Raw genomic sequence first — 18,563 nt, 5'->3', positions numbered from 1 at the left:
TATTTTTCGAACGTAGGAAGCGAATCCCCCTTCGCTCGCTCGATTATTACGTCGCCCATAGCCCTAGATCGTTGATTAAAATGAAATTCTGAACGAAATTGGATCGGAAAATCGTCCAAGGCTCCAAGTGAATTCGGAGTTTGTCTCTCCGGCTTACTTTCGCTCCACCTTAACAGCTGAACGTTTCAAGCTTAATGACAAGTGAAACGGAACCGGCGCCACATCGGTGGGTATCGTTGCATTTGCATGATCGCGTAAAATCTGAATAAGAGATTGCAGGAGTTTCTCAAATAACAGCTGGACGTGTTTACAGTTAGGTGAACGTCGGGACAACGATCAATCATCCGTCCACGGTCTAACTAAGTGACGGCTCTAACAACCGTTCCTATGCAAATGAGCCTCATTCATTTTTGTCATTATCGCACCTAGCGCGAGGAAAAAAATCACCGTTCTCTCGTCGTTTCCATAAATGTGCATGCACAAAGCGATGACGCGGATGATCGTGATTTGCGATTAATATGTGACGCGTCGGTAACACCGAGCTTTGATCCACCGATGCAGATGCTACACACGTCGTGCGTCGAGATAAATTACGTAATCCGCCGTCGTCATCATCATCATCATCATCATCATTTGCCTGCAGCGACGGTAAAATCATCCGGCGTCGATCAGCGGAACGAGTCGCGGAATTCGCATAAATCCGCGAGAACGGAAGAGCGTGCTCGTAACGCGGTTGCGTAATGGCCGAGCCTCTTCCTCCAACTCTCCTGACTCCGGAGATCAAGGCAACTGGAATTGAACCACCTTTCCCGGGTTAAAAAGCAGCTGGCTTTCCATCGAGCTGCCCGTAACTCGAGGGAGAAAGAGAGAAATGAGATCGGAGGAAGAATTACGTAACCAATCGCGAATCTATCAATTCCGCAATAAATATCAAATTTCTTACGTAACATTTTTAATAATTAAATTAGCTATTATATTTACTAATTAAGTAAAACAACATTTAAACAGCTTGCGTTTAACGTCGATTAATTCAGTGTATCATACAAATTATGCAGATCGCCGCAACCCTTACGCTCAAATCGCTCACGCCCTACATGTGTCCTCCGATTAAGGTCCAATTAGCTCATCGATATGCGTTCGCGGATCGAGGATCCGCCGCCCCGGAGCGAGACTTCTTCGACGTAAGTTACAGCCTTGTCCAGGGCCTATGGTTAACCAGTGATGCGTGTCAAATGTACGACAAAATTTTTCTGCTCTTTCAAAAGGGATGGAAAGGAAATATGACCAGCAGCATTGGGAATATGCAATCACCGGGCATAATGAAGTGCAGTGATAGACGAGATTGTTATCCTGCAGTGTTCTCGAGCGATCTCTGTTTCCGAGCACTTCCACTCTCTAGTTAGACTCTATGCTCGACTTTCAGTCGTAAATAATTCGAGGCGAAAGCGCAGGTTGCGTAGCGAATCGAGATTAACACACAAATCTCGATTCTCTGTGCAATTGTGTCTTGACGATAAGGTAGTTTAATAATTTGATTACATCTTGGTGTTAAAAGCATCCACCATGAGGCTGGCGCTAAGCCAAGATGCACTTGGCGACACGTTTCTCGGGAAGGACGACGGACACTTAAGCGGATACTGCAAAACCGAGCGACCTGGCGTCCGACGAGCGACTTCTACGAGGAATGTCCGCGGTACAGTTCGTAGTGCTCTATGTAAAAGGCGATTCGCGGAGACAAAGGCCGCGTGTAGTGCATGCTCGGTTAAAAGGAGCGACCTCCTTGAGAACGGTCCTTGACTTGTAGAGACGAGCGAGATAAGAAGAAGACCACGACAACGACGACGAAGCAGAAGGCGAATAAGAAGAAGAAGGAGGAGGAGAAGCGGTGGAAGTAATCGTAGTAGTAGTAGTAGTAGTAGTAGTAGTACTAGTAGAAGTAGAAGAGGTAGAGATACGAGGGACGAAGAGTACTCCGCTGTAGAAGAGGAGGACGACAGTAGGGGAAGAGAAGCGAGTAATGGCGCCTGCAGACTCGGCGGCCGCGAGAGGTCGAAGAAGAGACGCCGCTTCTGGACGCCGGAATACGAGGTGGAAAGACTGCGCGCGGTGTATAGATGTGTGTGTGTGTGTGTGTGTGTGTGTGTGGTGTGTGTGGTGTGTGTGTGTGTGTGTGTGGTGTGTGTGTGTGTGTGTGTGTGTGTGTGTGTGTGTGCAGCGCCACCGAGACGTAACCGAGAGCGAGAGGTACAGCACGGGCACTCGCGGAAAGTGCGAGGGAGAGAGGCCACGCCGCCGAGGGAAAATATATCTCGGCTGCGTGGCTACCTCGCGAGTGCATTCGCGAGTGCACGTTGTACGTACACCACTCCCTCGTTCTCCCGTCGTGACTTTCCTCGTGAGTCCGCGCGGCGATCTGATCTCGCGAAACGCGAGACTGCGTTACCACGTATAGCGGGAACGTGTTAAATGTAAATACGGTAGGGAAGGCATCGGATCTGCACTCGCGCGCCGGCGAGGAGGATGAAAGTTTTTTTACGCTCGCATAAATCCGTCTGCCGTCTCTTGGAGTTTCTTGGTGGATCTCCCGATTCACCATTGAGTTTTGCATTTGCTATAAAAATATTCGCACAGGAAGCTGTGAACGGTTTTGTAATTCCGGAAATATGAATAATGTATTAGAAGTGCGATTTAAATAGGTGCGATGACACTATCGATATTTTCAATATATCTCGTTCCTCGAAACATCAAGTGATTTATCGTTATTTCTTATAATACCGAATATTTTGATATTACAATTTATGCAGTCATAATAATCAAAGATTCAATTTATTACACAATATCTATAAATTATAAACACAATGATTATATATTTTCTTTTAATATTTTTAGGATTATGCTCCCACGAGTATGAACGGCAGGCGCTAAGGAGATTAGATTAATTAACAAACGAATTACAAGTTCCCAGCGTGCTCGCCGCAACACATACACGCGTGCGGCTTGAGAAGAGCCGCCCTTCACTAATTGATAATTCTGCGATCCTAATTTACCGTTCATCCCACGACTACCCTGGCGCATCTACTCAGGTATGCGACATGGAAGGTCACCGGGTGTACTCATTCGTGACCGAAAAAAATGCATCTGAAGGAAGGGAAAAGAGGAGAGGAAAGATCGACATTAACGATGCCCGCACTCACGCACGCACTCACGCCGGATGCGCGTATACTCTCTTTCCATCGGTCTCTCTCTCTCTCTTTTTCTCTCTCTCTCTTTCTATCTCTCCTCGCGCGCATACATGCTCGCCGAGCGAGAAAGACGGGACGAGAACCGGAGAGTCGTTCCTCAGGAACGGAGGATGCCTATAATCGGCAATGGGCGACCGCGCCTCGACCACTTTCGCGTGGCTTGACGTGGGACACTGGCGTAACCGATCGACCTCACGCTTAATCATCGTCGTTCTCTATAGGAGGGTTCTATCTGCGCTTACGCGTGAGTGCGTGCGTGTATAATACACGGTAGCGTAACTAAAACATAATTTTAATCTAGTCGAGAAGGCTCTTAGAGCGGCACGTCAAGGAAAAATGATCGGTCGACGCGAGGGGTGGAGAACACGGGGGACTACGAGTAATGTATTTCGGTGTCTGTATGCACTTACAGTGTTATTAATAGCGCTTACTCGGGCTCGCGATCCTCCGGATCGTTGAGGAGAAAAAAGAAAGATCGATCACCGTTCGAGAGTGCACGCGTGATAAACGCGCGATGCATGCCGCGAGGGTGCTACTTTTTTTCATCCCCCCGCCGATTGCGATCTCTCGCCTGGCTAATTTGGGATGTAATGAGTAGGGTGCTCGCGCACAATGTTCACATTATGTCACATAAACAAATTCCGACTAAATTAACACGAGATTTTGATGCGTTGCTGTTTACATTACAATTAAAGAGTACTTTTCTGTTATGATCATGTAATGTTGCTTGTAAAAGCGCAGTGTATTATTCATAAATAATTTAGATAGGACGTACATTTATGCAGAGCCGTAAAACGACAAGCGGAAAATTGCGCGCAAAAGTGCATTCGCATCTTTTGCAATCATCATAAATTGTACATTTAATAGATATGAAAATTATAAAACTTCAAATTAACTTTGAGAATCACACTACATAAAATACCTCTCGTTAAATAATACATCAGTAAATTAAAAACAATAATCTGACGTTAGAAAATTATTTCTTTGTTATATTCGTTAGAAATACTATTTCAACATGACATTTACATTAGCAGGTCAGATGTTAATTAACATCGCGACCTGAAGATCAAAAGACTCCGTAACCCGCGCATCTCGTGCTAAATATTTGGCTTAAAGCGCCATTTGTCAAAGGTAAAGAGCACTTTCGATGTCAATATACGACGCGCTCGACGATGGATGTACAGTGAAAATGTACCGAGGCGTTTGCCTTTTTCCCGTCGCGGTTCTAGAAAGAGAACAAGAGAATCGGCTAAAACCAAGGTTAAAGTTAACCGTCGCCGGCGAAACCGGCTCTAAGACTTCATGAAGAGCGCGCCGCGCGCGCGCGTACGACGCGATGCCTTCCCGCGGCGGAATTAAAATGTAAAACGTGATATTAAAACGTAAAACGTGAAAACTAGATGCATCGGATCGCGCGGATCGCAAATTCCAGCGCGACAGCTACGGGACAGCCGGAACTCGCTGGGGGGAGCGATTCGCTAATTGCGCTTTTCCACCCCGCGCGGAATGCGGTGAGTAATCGCGCGATCCTCGCAGGAGAGTTACTCGCTGCTGAATCCGCTCCGGCTCTCCGCTCTCGGCATCTCGGAGCGATGCGACTTTCCCCTCCCGCCACAAGCCGCCATTAATTATTCGGATCAAGCCTGAATGGCCGCCGCGTTTCGCCATAGTCGGCGACGACACACCCGTGTGGCGGTTATACAACCACCGCGGCCGTCCATCAGCTGTAACGATCCTAGCGAACCCTCTCAAGCCTCCCCCTTTCCCCCCTGCGACTGCGTGCATTTGCACCTGTATGCGCGACCGCCGTGCTAAGCGTGATTTAGAACAGCGAAACGCGTGAGCGCGCGCGCCGGTTGCCTCCCTTCCCCCCCACCCCCCTGAGCAGGATTTATATGGACATCGGCATCCCGCCCTCCCTCGTCTCGCGGGAAGGACGAGCGCGCCCGCGGCGCACCGTGCCACGCCGCCGCTGACCTCAGAGGGCCGCTCCGGATCGCCGGGAATGCAACCGCGACGGCAACAATCGCGGGAATCCCGCGAGGATTGCTCGACGGGGGTACGATCGACCGACGATCGAAATCGAGAGGTTGAATTATTCCTCCACTTCTGAATGCCGCCCTCGCGAAGACGCGCGGATCCGGCGAGCTTCGGTCGAGCAAACGGCTGGAAAGAAAATTCCACGTGGCCTTATTGCAGGTATCGTTAATTTTATTCGCCAATAATCGCGTATGATAATTAATATGTGGAGTGAAATATGTGCTGCGGAGGTAATAGAGCTCGTTCTCAGGTTTTTATTGATTCTGCAACTGCGCTCCGCACGAGATGAGAGATATCGAAGGAAAGGTGAGCGAGAGAAATATTTCTCTCGTATTGTCCGCTCGCAGAGGAAGCGAGATAATAACAAAGTACGGAGTCATGTGCAGGCGAAGATTGCCGGTAAGGATTGCTGGAAGATTAGCACGAAGGGCAACGCGGCTTCGATCAACTCAACTCAGTGTACATGCTGCAGCTTGTGATTCCAGCTTTCAGCTTAATTAAGGGGGAGAACAGGAGGAGGTGCATCCCTCTGATCTGTGCACTTGGAATCACGTGCGTAATCATTCTGTTACACATTTCGCAGACTTGAGCGAAATTCGAAGAAGTTTCCGCGAGAATGTTAACGACGAGTCACGGAGGCGCTGCACAAGAATAATAATAGATCTTATCAAACACGATAAAAGTGTCGTGTCACCGTAATACCGCGAAGAAGCAACCGCGAGGTGCCGCAGACGATCAAGCCAAGGATAGCTGCGTACGTAAGCTTATTAATTATTCCAATAGAGAGAGAAAGAGAAAAAAAGAGAGAAAAAGAGGGCGACGGCTGCAGTTCATGGAACATGTTTAAACTGGGCCTCGCGTGCAATACGCACTTCGATCGTTGCGTAATCGGTCTGGTTGTCGACACCAAGTTCAAACCGGGTCACGAGTGATCCGTTGAAGAGTTTCGATCGTACTGTCCACGCGCGAGAAAAACAAATTGAAAATATCACTAACTGAAAGTAATAATAATGATAAATTCACTAATTGATTAATTGTTATTGTTCAATTGATGTATCTTCAACTTGTCCTCAGCGAGATTGATACTGCACATTTTGTGTGTGAACTTGATTTTGCAATTATTTCCTTTACTTTTTCGACAAATTTACCTTTTCGAATGTCAATATTAATATTGTTCCTCGAGGGAATGAATTCAGCAACAGGTAAAGTCAATATTTGGAATGTAAATTATTTCAAGGGGATTAAATAAGACATTAAATATGAGCATATTACGAAAGAGGTAATGTCGGACATGCTACGCGAAACTTACAACGATGCTTTTATTTAGCATAATAGTTGGAAAGTTGGCGAGTATAATGCTACGTAATCTGAAGGAGCCGGTGCTTCTAATAATGTCCACGACACAGTTTTCAGTCGTCTTATTACATCAAGTAGTGGATATTAGGTTGGTCATGATCATATGGCAGCTCGTTTATTATTTTTTTCAAGTCTATGAAATTGTTTGTACAGTTTGTATTACAGTACGTATGACATCATTTCAATTAATGCTGTCGCATTATCGATACTTCCGATTTCAAGAATGGCGTGATCGCAGTTACAAGTAATAAGAGCTTATAAATAAATAAGAAGCTGCAAGCTCGCGTACGAAGAAAAGGAATGAAAGTGCCAATGTAATGCGTAACAGAAAATTTTATTAGCAAATTATTTCAGATAAACTACTAACTACGAGAGGCGATCCACGTCGACCAAACCGCTACTTACTCGACCACTAATTTGCAGTATTTCCCATTGTAATCGGCAGAATTGCTGGTTCTACACGCAACCGCGACCTCGACAATGTCGAACCTTTCGCTATCGATCTAAACCGACGACGACGGCGACGACGTCACGCTCGCTGGAATCGAGTTAAATAAATCGCCGTGGCAATGTAATGGAGTGCATTGCGCTCTGCGATGGCAATGACGGTTGCGCGTAATAAGAGATTCCGGGAAACCGAGCGTTAATCCATTTTATCGAGCAGCAAGACGTAACGGGATAGAAACGAGCTGAAAGAATCGCCCGATGCACTCGCGAGTGCATCAGACAGCGTAATGCGAGCACTTTTCGATCGGGCAGATCTTAATGGACTCTTTAATACGTTTTATTATTGATTTTTTTCACGCTTGAAGCGTTGTGCCACACGTCGAAAATGCTTTAATAAAGTTGCACAACGTGCAATCTTTGTGGCAAAAATGCAAGTTTGTTCTTTGCGAGCGTCATCGAAATAAAATAAATAAATGAATTTATTTTACTTTGCCGCACCTATGAATCATTAACCGGCACTTTCACACAAATCGCAAATCTAACGACACACCGCTGGCCTGTAAATTTTATGTAAAATACACCGAGGTGATGACTTTCGAGCTAAATAAAATTTCGACAAATCTATGAGCCGTTCTACGCGAGTAGAGATGACCATGTGGTCCTCCAAGTGGCACTTTCTTGTACAATATTAGCTTCTGCGAGTGTACACATCATAATTGCGCGATCTTCGACGCCTGACATAACCGACTTCGGAGTCAGCTTCCCGAGAAAGATCACCGAGAACGTTTACATTCAGCTTCATTCAGGACTTCAAGGTGCAAGTGTTCACATCCAATGAATCTCATTCTGGTACGAGACTGGATGTCGCAATAAGCAGGCCCGGAGAGATGGGACATCCAGACGCGTTTACACTGGCCGTCCTCGCGCGTAATTCAGGCATGTGACAGGGTTAAAAATAGATACTCGCATTTGCCTGCAGACGCAGACGGCGCCGTGCAACACCCCGTAAAGGATCCCCGTAGAACGGCCTGTAGAACACCCGGAGGATCAGCTGCGTCACTCCACGGATATCCTTGATAAATCGTGTTGCTCACTCACTGTGGACGCTGCACTCTCTCGGGGCCGCTCCGCTTTTCCTCTTTTTTTCTTTTTGCCTCTTTCCTCTCTTTCCTTTTTTCTTTCAATCGTTGCGTCGTCCCCGGGTCGCGTCATAGGCGCCTTTTTTGCACGAACGACTTTATCGTCCCGACGCCGTGCACGCACTCGCGGTGAAAACCGGATCCATGGACCGCGCAAGCATGCGTCTTGTCACAGAGAGTGTCCGCTCGAAATCACTGCACTCCCGAGCACTCTCGCGCGCCAAGCAGCGCCGAGGATCGAACTCGAATTTCAGATCGGGATAATGAGTTGCTCCTCGCACTTTCCTCTTATCTCCGATATCGCTACTCATCAATGTTGCGCGTCTGCTGGATGACGAATGACGGATCTACGGATGACGGATTCGCGCGGAATCTATCTTGATCATCGAGGATAACGCGTGAAAACGGGCATTTAGCGGTTGGAAAAGGATAAACGCCGCGATGTCGAGCCCAGACAAAAAGTCACCGTTGAAATTTCAGACAATCGTGATTTACGTCATTTTTCTTTTGCGCAACGCAGCAATCTCGTAACGAAGTACAGAAAAGGACAGCGAGACTGGCAATAAGTCATGCTAACTTGCTATCTACACGGACTTTTCCATTCACATCCAGCACATATGTGCGCGCGCGTGTGCGCGCCGTAATTGCTCGCGCTGACGAGATAATTCGATTACTTACGGAAACCAATCGATCACGAATAAATTGCAACCGGATAAATCACGTTCAAATAGCTGGCAATTTCGCCGGGTCATCCTGCTCTTCAAGGCGGGCCGTCAACCGCCGAATACGCGTATGGCGCGACAACTTTCTAAAGTGATCAAAGTGTGCACACTTAAGACCGTCGTGATACCAATATCCGTTGATGCGATTACTTTCGAGCGCTTTATAGAGCGGATGAGAGATAGCACTCGCGGAGCGAGTATTTTTGTGCCTTCGCCGTGAAACCGATGTCATAAATCGGGACACGAGTCCGCGCGAGGCGAAGGGGAGAAAGGATCGGAAGCGGCCATCCGTGAAAAATCGCACGTCGCGTAGAAGGAAGCGTATGTTTATTCCGTCACGTGAAAAAATAGGTATCTGATTCGCGTTACGCCCAGGCGGCCGCATAATTCTCGATCGAGCCGCCGATGCACACCTCGCGCACACCATCCTTGACACCATCTGCCTAAAGGATGTGCTAAAGGTCGGCACCGATGTACATCCTGATGTAATACCAGACGTCTAATTTCCCGACGAACGTGCGCAACGATACGCATACGTAGATTTTCATTTGGCGGAATTTGCCCGTGAAGCGGAAGCCAGCGATATGACAGACCGGCTGAGCGTGTTATATTATTTTCGAAAGAGCCCCGATCGGAAAATGTAGCTGAACGATATTTCCTTTAACTGCCGCCGTTACTTCGGCGGACTGGCTCGTAAAAGCGAACTCGAAGATCCTGTTACCAGAACCGACCAGATGAAAGCGTTTCGCGTGCAACAGGAATCAATCGACAGAAATCCCCTTCGAAGAAGAAACGATCGACTCGATTCGAGGCAGAAATTATATGGTTTTTCGTCGCTCGTGACGAATCGATCTGGAATAACGTCGATGTCACCGCACGTGTCACATTAAAGAGCGAACATCTGTTTCGAGAGAGAAAACACGCAGTCGCCACATTGCGCGGCACTGCGTCGGATAAGTTGTTCCTCGAGATCACGAATGCCGTGAAGTGGCCGCCGGAGAGTTGGCATTAAGCGCGCGATACGGAGAACAAGTTTAAGGATAAGCGGGGTTCACAAGCGGAGATGAACGCACCGCGAGGCGCGTCCTTGAGTCGTCTAGTCCCCGAGCGACTTCCATTTGACGATAGGCATGCTGGCGAATAATCTCAACCTTGACTCGCGAGGAGGGTCAAAGTGGCGTCTCGACGACCCGCGTCGCCGCAGGAGAATCCGCAACGGCTCAGGCCGGTTCCGTCCATCGGATCCGTCTGTGCTGGATCCCCCTATCAGACATCGTTGATCAACCCTGGAATCGCGCGGGGATCGCTGAACCCCGTTCGCGTTCGCGTCGCCGCGCGAACCGAGCGGACTCGCCGATCTCCTGAAACTTGGTTCCCACCGATCCGACCGAGCCCCTCGGAGAGATCGGAATTGAGATCAACCGGAGTGCTGGACCACGGCGAAAGCGATCACTGTCGGAAAGCGGAACGGATCTGGCACGTACGTGTATTCCATGCGATACGGCGGACCGGACGGATTACGACCGACACGGGGACCCGGGAAGAGTTACAGGGACCGGACACCGTTTCGCAGAACACCAAAAACACTTACCCGTCCCCATGGCTGACAGCAGCAGCCTCCTTCCGCCTCAATCCTTCCGCGTATCCGGGATGCAATCTTGACTGAATTTCTATTTCACTGGGTGGAAACCATAAAAAAAAGATCGACGACCACGGTGGGCACGATGCGGTACGGTCGAGAGGACGACCACCTCGTCGTCCAGCCGGGAGACCGCGGACGAACTGGTACCCGGAGAAGACTTTTGGTGAGACTCCGACGTGAGACAACGGCGACGTCATCACCGGCCTGGTGTCTCATTGGCCAACAGTCCTCTCGGCTTGGTTGCTTGCCTCTCTCTTTTCTGAGGGCTCCCTTCCTCTCCTTTTCCTTCTACACGCGACTCCTCTCTCGCCGCCGCCGCTTACGTACACGCTCTCGTCCTCTCCCTCTCGCGCGGCGCTCACCGCCTCTCCTTCTCCCGCTCGTGATCGTTCTCTCACCTGTTCACTCCAGCTCGCATGGCCGCCCGAGATATTTCCGTCTCGCTCTGTCGCACTCCCGCACTCCCAGAACGGACTGGACGGACTTGCGGCGGAGTCAGTGAGCTCAACGCCTGGAACCACAATCTTCGCCGACTCGGCTCGCACGTAGACCTGTATAAGGTATATGCGCGGGACACGGACAGTCGCGGTCTAAGTGTCCCGCTGGATAGACACGATGCCTGTACGAAAGGTCAGTTAGCGTTATCGGAGGTAAATGGACCCGACTCCCCGTGCATATTTAGAAGGTTAACAGGTTACCGGTCTCTGAACCTGGACCCTTCAGCGTACGGCCAACTGTAAAACTCCCGCGCTATGCTGTACCTTGCGACGATCAATCGCCTGGTGCTCGGAACGATGTGAGAACGCACGGCGCGTGCGATATCTTCGAGATTGGCAGATCATTCTTGAGGGATGATATTAAGAAATTGACGTGGAAGCAAAACTTCCGGGAAAATCCAATTAACTCTTAAGCGCTACGTCATGGTCATCGGTTCGTTCTTGTATCCACCGAATCAATCTGCACCTGCTGCGCGTATGATTTAACAAAGATAATATCGCTGATTGAAGGACAAATTGAGACCAAGAGAAATATTATCTACGTCGGATAGATTACAAAAGACTCGCGCTACAAATTAACAGCCGGATAGCGTCGGATGAACGCTCCTCGCAAATGCGCTATCAACGGCCGCGCGAAAAGAATCAATAGATGGTATCTTCGAGCTAACGAGCATCCTTCCTGAAAGGTTCAACGATACTGGTTGAACCGGATAATGATTAAATAGAAACTTGAGTCCAGTCGCTTGAACGCGATGCAGCTACATTTTCGTATTCATCTTTGCATCGGGTGTAATTTCCTCCCTTCATCAGGACGATATTACGAAGTATACAGGGTGGTCCACAGTTACCGTCTAGAATTCCCCGAGGTAAATTCGTGAAAATAAGCGCTAAATTATCAGTACTACATAACAACGTAACACCATTACAACAATAATGTTTCGTCGAGTAAACTTCCCCCAAAAACAAAAAAATAATCTATTAAAATCGCAGAAGGCAAGAGAAGCAGCATTCATCCGTCCCATCTGCAAATGTATGCAGACTCCTGCGCGAACTTAAAGAGAGAACCCCGCAGATTCGTGCGAGAGGCTTAAACGTCATGTTCTACGCGTCGCTTGTGCCTCGCAAAAGGGTTCGCGCGGGTAGGAAAGGATCGCTGCCAGCAATGAGCAGATCGTTGCTCGGATTCACGGAAGCCGGACCCTCCGAGGTCTCATGGATCGCTGCTCGGTGCTTCGAAAGATTGCACTGCGCATCACGGATCGTTGCGCCGATCCGCGCGGACGAGAAAAACCCTCGTAGGATCCGGGGAGATCTTGGCGAGGTAGCCGCATCGTCGCTGATCAGGATCCTTTGCACCTGGTTGACCATCCGGGAGAGAATGCCGTCGCCTCTCCTGCCGCAATGAGAAGGACGAAATTCATGGCTGGCTAACTCCAAGGCTATCGCAGGAACTTTCGATTCGATCAAATTCCCGGCGATCGTGCGCCTTCGGCGTACTGATCCACATGCATGCCTCTTCGAGGTAGAAAGTTAAGGTATCTCTTTCTTTCGCTGTTTTCAGTTTCATGTTACCCGTCAGCTATGAGCGTCTCAACTATGACTCGTCGGTATTCTGTCCTCTAAAATGAGTGAACGGTGCTATTATAGAATCAAACTTTGGAATTCAGAATAAATCTTGACTCCTAAACTATTAAAAACAATTCGTATCGTGTTATATATTTTATTACACGCTCTTGAACGCGTGTTCATGCATGTTTACGTTTCCACAACTTTGTACATCGCGGAAAAGATTTTTTCAACTAGTCAAGCTGGAACGTTAGATCACACGGATGGATTTCCATAATGCGCGTCCCTGACTCAGCCTCTAAATTTAAATCTTCGCAATGCTGTACTCAAGTTTACTCAAGTTACAGCGACTGCTGCCTATAATTCCAGATACAATTCCGATAATCCCATACCGCCTTGCGGATCCATGAAGCGTACCTCTCGAGCGTACCTTACATAATGAAAGAAGAGAGAAAGAAAAAAGAAAAAGAATTGGACAACGTACATGCGCGCGTGTCGTTTCCACTTTTTTTCCGGTCTACGCGAGGCTTTAATAGCGGATAACGAAGATACGCGGATTTCGCGCGGCGGACGCGACGGTGTCGGTGAACTCGAGGCGCCCCGAGGCGTTTCGCAGACGCGGGTCGCAAGAGGAATCCGCGCGGACGCGCGAGCTCTACGTACAGACAGTGCACAGTTTACACCATTATGTTTAATTTATCGCGCGTTCTTGCACGCCGCTTGACCGATTCGTGCGAGAATCGTCTCGTGGTGGACTCGCGGGACAGTTCTCGCGTTTATGAATAAACATTCGCGCCTCGGCGCGCAGCTCTAACGAGCGCAGCTCGCAAGCTGAATAACTCGTCGCGCGAGAACGAGCAGGCGCGCAACGCGCAAGAGCGCGCGCGCTTCCTAAATTTTATAACGCGCTATGTAACGTGTGAGTTCCGTGACTGAAGTAAACGCTCCGAGGAGCGGGTTAATTTCTAAAAAGAGGGCAAGCGCGAGGAGCGCTTTTCGTGCGGCAGGACGATGGCAGGCGTGTACGAATATTTAAGAGAGGAAGACACGTGGTACACATGCGATTGAATCACCCGCCGATTCCCACCGGAGGTTTCATGTCGTGAGAGAATATTCCACGCGAACATTTATGAACGCGTAATTTCTTTCGAATAATTTATCCCGAAATATCAAGAAGATTGAGTTCCCGCGCGCTGATAATCGCGCGGATTCATTTCCATTCGTTTCAGCCTGCACTTCTTGCGCTCCTAATTGCACGAGGAGTCGCTCTTACGCTCGCTCATGTGTGATTGCTCTCGTAAGTCAATCTGCGTTTAAAGTCATCCGCGTTACACGAAGGGTCGACTTTTTGAGTCCATTAGGACTTGTAATAATCACAGAAGTACAGGGAGCAAGATGCTACGCTTGCTTCAGCACTTTATTCTCTCTCATCATCTTTTAATCGCGAAATTCTCAGAATTAAGAACTTCCATTGTTTACATTTATTATCTTAGATGGCAAGCTTGAACAATTGCCATCGCGTGATAAGTCATTTTAATCTCTTCTCTTTACTTCACTTTGTGTTCGAGATGCGCACTAAGTACTTGGCTTAGAGCTCGAAGCCAATACGCCAGTAACGCTAGGACATATTATAATGTCCTCGCGCAAATAAAGCTTTGATGAAATAATCACCGGGAACGATGATAAAATTATCGTATGGCGTAAACGTATTATTGTACTCGCGTAAACGAGCCGGGTGCCTCGATCACGAATCCTCGATCGTAGAATGAACGTGGTGCTCGTGGCCGGCGTGCCTCATAGCGGTTTCCCATATCAAGATCCGCCGTGCGAACACCGTTTGCATTTTTAACGCTACGTTTAACGCAACTGCGTTATTCCCTTTTCCGTTTTCCTTTTCTCCAGGGACAACGCGAACATACGTGCGTACAGCTCGTCGGCACGTACAGCTAAAACGGAAATTTCACCGGGGGGGAAGCAGGGTACCACGCACTTATTGTTAACGTTAAGGGGATCCTGGAGTGGCCAGTGAACTCCGTCGCGGCGTCTGAATTACCGGCGGAATCGATGATTTTCCTGTATTTTCTTTTTATTGAATTCACAGAATGAAAAATCCTTTTCCACGATGAAAGTACACACAATAATGTAATGTGAAAAGCAGGACTTAACTTTCCAAACGGAAAAAAATCACAATTTTTTATTCAGCCACGATTTCACAGGCATACGTAGGCACGAAATGATCGCGAATCTTTCTGCACTAATTACTTTTACACTAGGCTTCTAAACTCATTTCTAAAAGCTTCCCCATATTCTTTCATTTTGTTCCGTCCTTGCGATTATCGAATGTTGGCCACACAAACTGCAAAACATTTATATTAAGAACATTAATGTACGAGGTGACGTCACAATAAGCCGATAATAAAACTGTAAATTTTTTTTGTCGTTTTTAACATACAGTCGAGTTTCGCTCGGTATATTTCTTTGTATACTTTAATCGTGGAGAAGGATTTTTCATTCTATACAATCATTAAAGAGTAATTAGTACAGTAAGATCGACCAATTCCGCCGGTAATACAGACGACTCCAGGATCCCCTTAAGCGCGCACGATGAAAGAAAGATAACGTAGAAGCGTCTACGCGTCTACGGCCCTGCGCGAAGATACGACTCGCCGAGCGCACGCCTCGCGGATTCCTCGCACGCCGATTCCTACGAGGAGAGACTCCCGCCGGCGCGGCGTGGGTAACGGGTTCACGACGACGAGAGCGCGCGAGTTCATTTCGTATTCCCTTCGACGACGCGTCTCATCCGCCTCGCCGGGTCCCCTCGCATTGGCGTCGGTGACCAGGCCCCGGCAGGCCCCGAGTTGGCGGGTCCGGCCGATCCGAGCCGAACAGCTCGGTCCTCGATGCGGCTCGATCGGGTTTCAAAAGCCGCTGCTAGGCGCCCGGTGTGTGAAACCGCCGCCTTGTAAGCGGTAAGGCGACCAACGGTGTTTTGTACGCCCCGTCGATCGCCTTTAAGGGCACGCGCCCGGCGTGAGACGGGGATCACCACCCGGCTACGCTGCGCCGGTCGCGTGTCCGCAACCGCACCCCGCGGAAGCTCGGAGGCTGATGTAGGTGCGAGATGAACAAGGCGATGATGGAAAAACATGAATATGAATTTAGGTAGCCCTGTTTGATTGTTAACAAGTTGCGATAATAGAACGGTTAAGGGGCATTAGTTTTGATGATGCTGATTTGAAATCTGAAGGGTTCAACAAATGAGACATTGTTTATATACATTGTTCATATACAATATCTGATAATTTCCGTACAGTTCTTGATTAATATACGAGATAAAAATAATCCGTTTTTCTGTCTTGTATAATTTACGTTCACTTGGAAGGGTCTCCCTGATAAATTGCGAGTGGTAGATGCGCGCGTATTAAGAAATGAAGGAAGTTGGTTCTAGTGCAATCACTTAAGCACGTAATAACACGTCGCAGACTCGCAGCGACGACGACGACCGCGCCGAGGCATGAGCAAACAGAATTTGTAATTTGTACGTTCGCGTTTATCAGCGCCGGGGTTCGTGATTACGGTCCGGAGGGCTGGCATCTCCGATCGTACATAAACTTACCCGCGCTTCTTCCCTTTTACTCACGCGATATCACTCAACGTGAAACCCACCCCATGTGGGTTCTCGAAAGCGTGCGCGTTTCGCGACGCGTCGCGATTACGTAAATAATTATTTTTAGCCGACCGATTCGCGCGCGGCTCGTCGCGAATCGTCACGTATGCGATCGTGGACGCGAAAAGAACACGAACTCGCAAGTGAACTGCATTTAAGCAGCGCATTTAAGCGGTACCGTGAGCGCGTACGTATTTCTATGGCGTATTCTAATAGCGAGCACGGATCGAGGTGGGAGAAGCGGTTTACCGTGATAATTGGCCAATTTGCGAACGTGGTGTTAGACACGTGTCCGTCTCCCGGTGCAGTGAATGATCGTCGCCGATCCGTTGATTCATCATCGCGTTACGCAACAATGCGGGGCCGCGTGCACGACGCACTCGCGCACGCACTCGCGCGGCATCCGATAATGCGCTTCTTTCCGCGAGCCAGCTGTGCAGCAGGAATTCCTAGATTGCGGCCGATACCGCCGTGACACGCTAACCGCTCTGGCGATAATACTAAACAGTTTACAACGATCACGAGCCATCGTCACGAGCGAACGAGTCATGTGAGCGAAAAATCGATGGGAAATTGCTGTTTCACGATCGAAACGATTAAAGTGATCGATTCCCTCGTAAAACGTGATTGCGCATGCGAGCTATGTCTCAGCAGTTCCCCTTTATCTTATTTAAGCGTATGTTTTTATTTAAAATGCGAATTGACATTTGTTTACACATGGCATTAAAATAGAGAATATTTTATGATGTAATTATATTATAATTATATTATAATTTGTGATTATTTATAGCATAGACACACAGAAGCGCAATTTTAATTGATTTAATAATAAAGGAGGATTAAAGGAGAAAAATAAAAAGAAGACATTAACTCAGATCAAAAACTAACGGACCTCTTTCCACGATTATCTTGTGTGCTGAATGCGAATTAGTATATAGCTAGCGTCAGCGGACAATTACCCTCTCTTTTGCCGAAGAACATTACGGCGATTACTTGAAGACAATGATGACATTTGGTATGCCAAACATAAGTGAAAGAGGATATGCATCTAAGGCGAGATTCTTACACCAGGCGTTAAAGTCACCGGGTGACTTCGCGTCTATTCATTGACGTCGCGTATTGAAATCACTGCAAGTGATGGATCAAACCTGCGTGCAGTTTGAACCGTACAATCCGTAGCGAGTAATTTCAATCGTAATTTAAATATCTTTCTTTAAATTCTCTTTTTAAAAAGAGAGCGAGATAATTTGTTAATTCATTTAATTGTCAGGATATAGAAAACAGATTAATGAAAATTTAAAAGTTTTTGAGTGTCTTTGACCGTGCACCGCAACAACTTAAAAATGTCAACGTCGGGGAAATATCGCATGATTATTTTCCAATAAAATGTAAAAAACTGAGAAAAGAAGATCAATTACGTCTAAGGAAAAGACTAATTAGAGAAGGAATCTTTCGCAGAACATCATTAAAGCGAGGGGCAAGGATTCTCGATGGGAAATGTTGTACACCAAGCAAGTATGCAAGCTTAGGGCACCAAGACACGCATCTTCATCACTGCGTCGAGTTTGTTCGCAACTAGAATCAACGACCGAAGATTCATGGACGCGATAGATACACGGCAACGGATCTTTCAGTTAGCGAGCTATACCGCGTGACGGAAGCGCAGCAACGGAAGCCACTTTACTTTCGGTTTCCAATACACCTCGTTATCCACCGCGATGCGCATTAACGACTCTATCTTGTGATTACCTCGCTTGCGTAATTATTCGCTTATCCTCACTTGGTGGGCACTCGCTTGCCGAGCCTTCTTAATCTTGATTTCCTTGCTACGATCGCAGCTGACTACGTAGGTAACGAATCTTCCCGCGCAAAAAGAAATAGATGAATCGAAGGAATCGGGAGTGTATCGTTCACGTTTTTATCTGTGAAATTGCCAAGTCCTAAAACTCTGTAATTTTACTTTTTTCTCCTGAGACATTAAAGTGGTTTTTATTATTTCTCGCGAGCAATTTCGCTGTATTTGAATCCTTCGATTTCTTTCTTGGAAGAAATTTTAGCAAGCATAGTTGTGAACCAGAGAAATATTCGCATTGAAATATCCAATTTGATTACTTTTACAGTTGAATAAAACTAAACAGAAAAATAAAAGAAGATGAGAAGAAGATCAAAAATGCTATCTTAAGAGATACCTCTAAAAGAATAAATATTTCTGGAAAAAGAAACGTGTTACCTGATTTGAGAA

The 18,563-nt window shown here is 47.5% G+C and overlaps 1 protein-coding gene across 1 annotated transcript in view; it reads right to left on the bottom strand.

The window, feature by feature from the left end:
- LOC105278470 overlaps positions 1-12,047 on the bottom strand; it is a 97,768-nt gene extending 85,721 nt beyond the window's left edge. Inside the window, exon 1 of the mRNA XM_026972855.1 lies at positions 10,538-12,047. Within this exon, the coding sequence (XP_026828656.1) occupies positions 10,538-10,547 (10 nt within the window). The 5' untranslated portion in view covers positions 10,548-12,047. The remainder of the gene's footprint in view (positions 1-10,537) is intronic.
- Positions 12,048-18,563: the final 6,516 nt, after the last annotated feature.

Source organism: Ooceraea biroi, chromosome 10, assembly GCF_003672135.1.
Source record: "Ooceraea biroi isolate clonal line C1 chromosome 10, Obir_v5.4, whole genome shotgun sequence".
NCBI lineage: Eukaryota > Metazoa > Arthropoda > Insecta > Hymenoptera > Formicidae > Ooceraea > Ooceraea biroi.
Note: the sequence above shows the minus strand (reverse complement) of the source record. Positions and strands in the feature narration are given on the sequence as shown.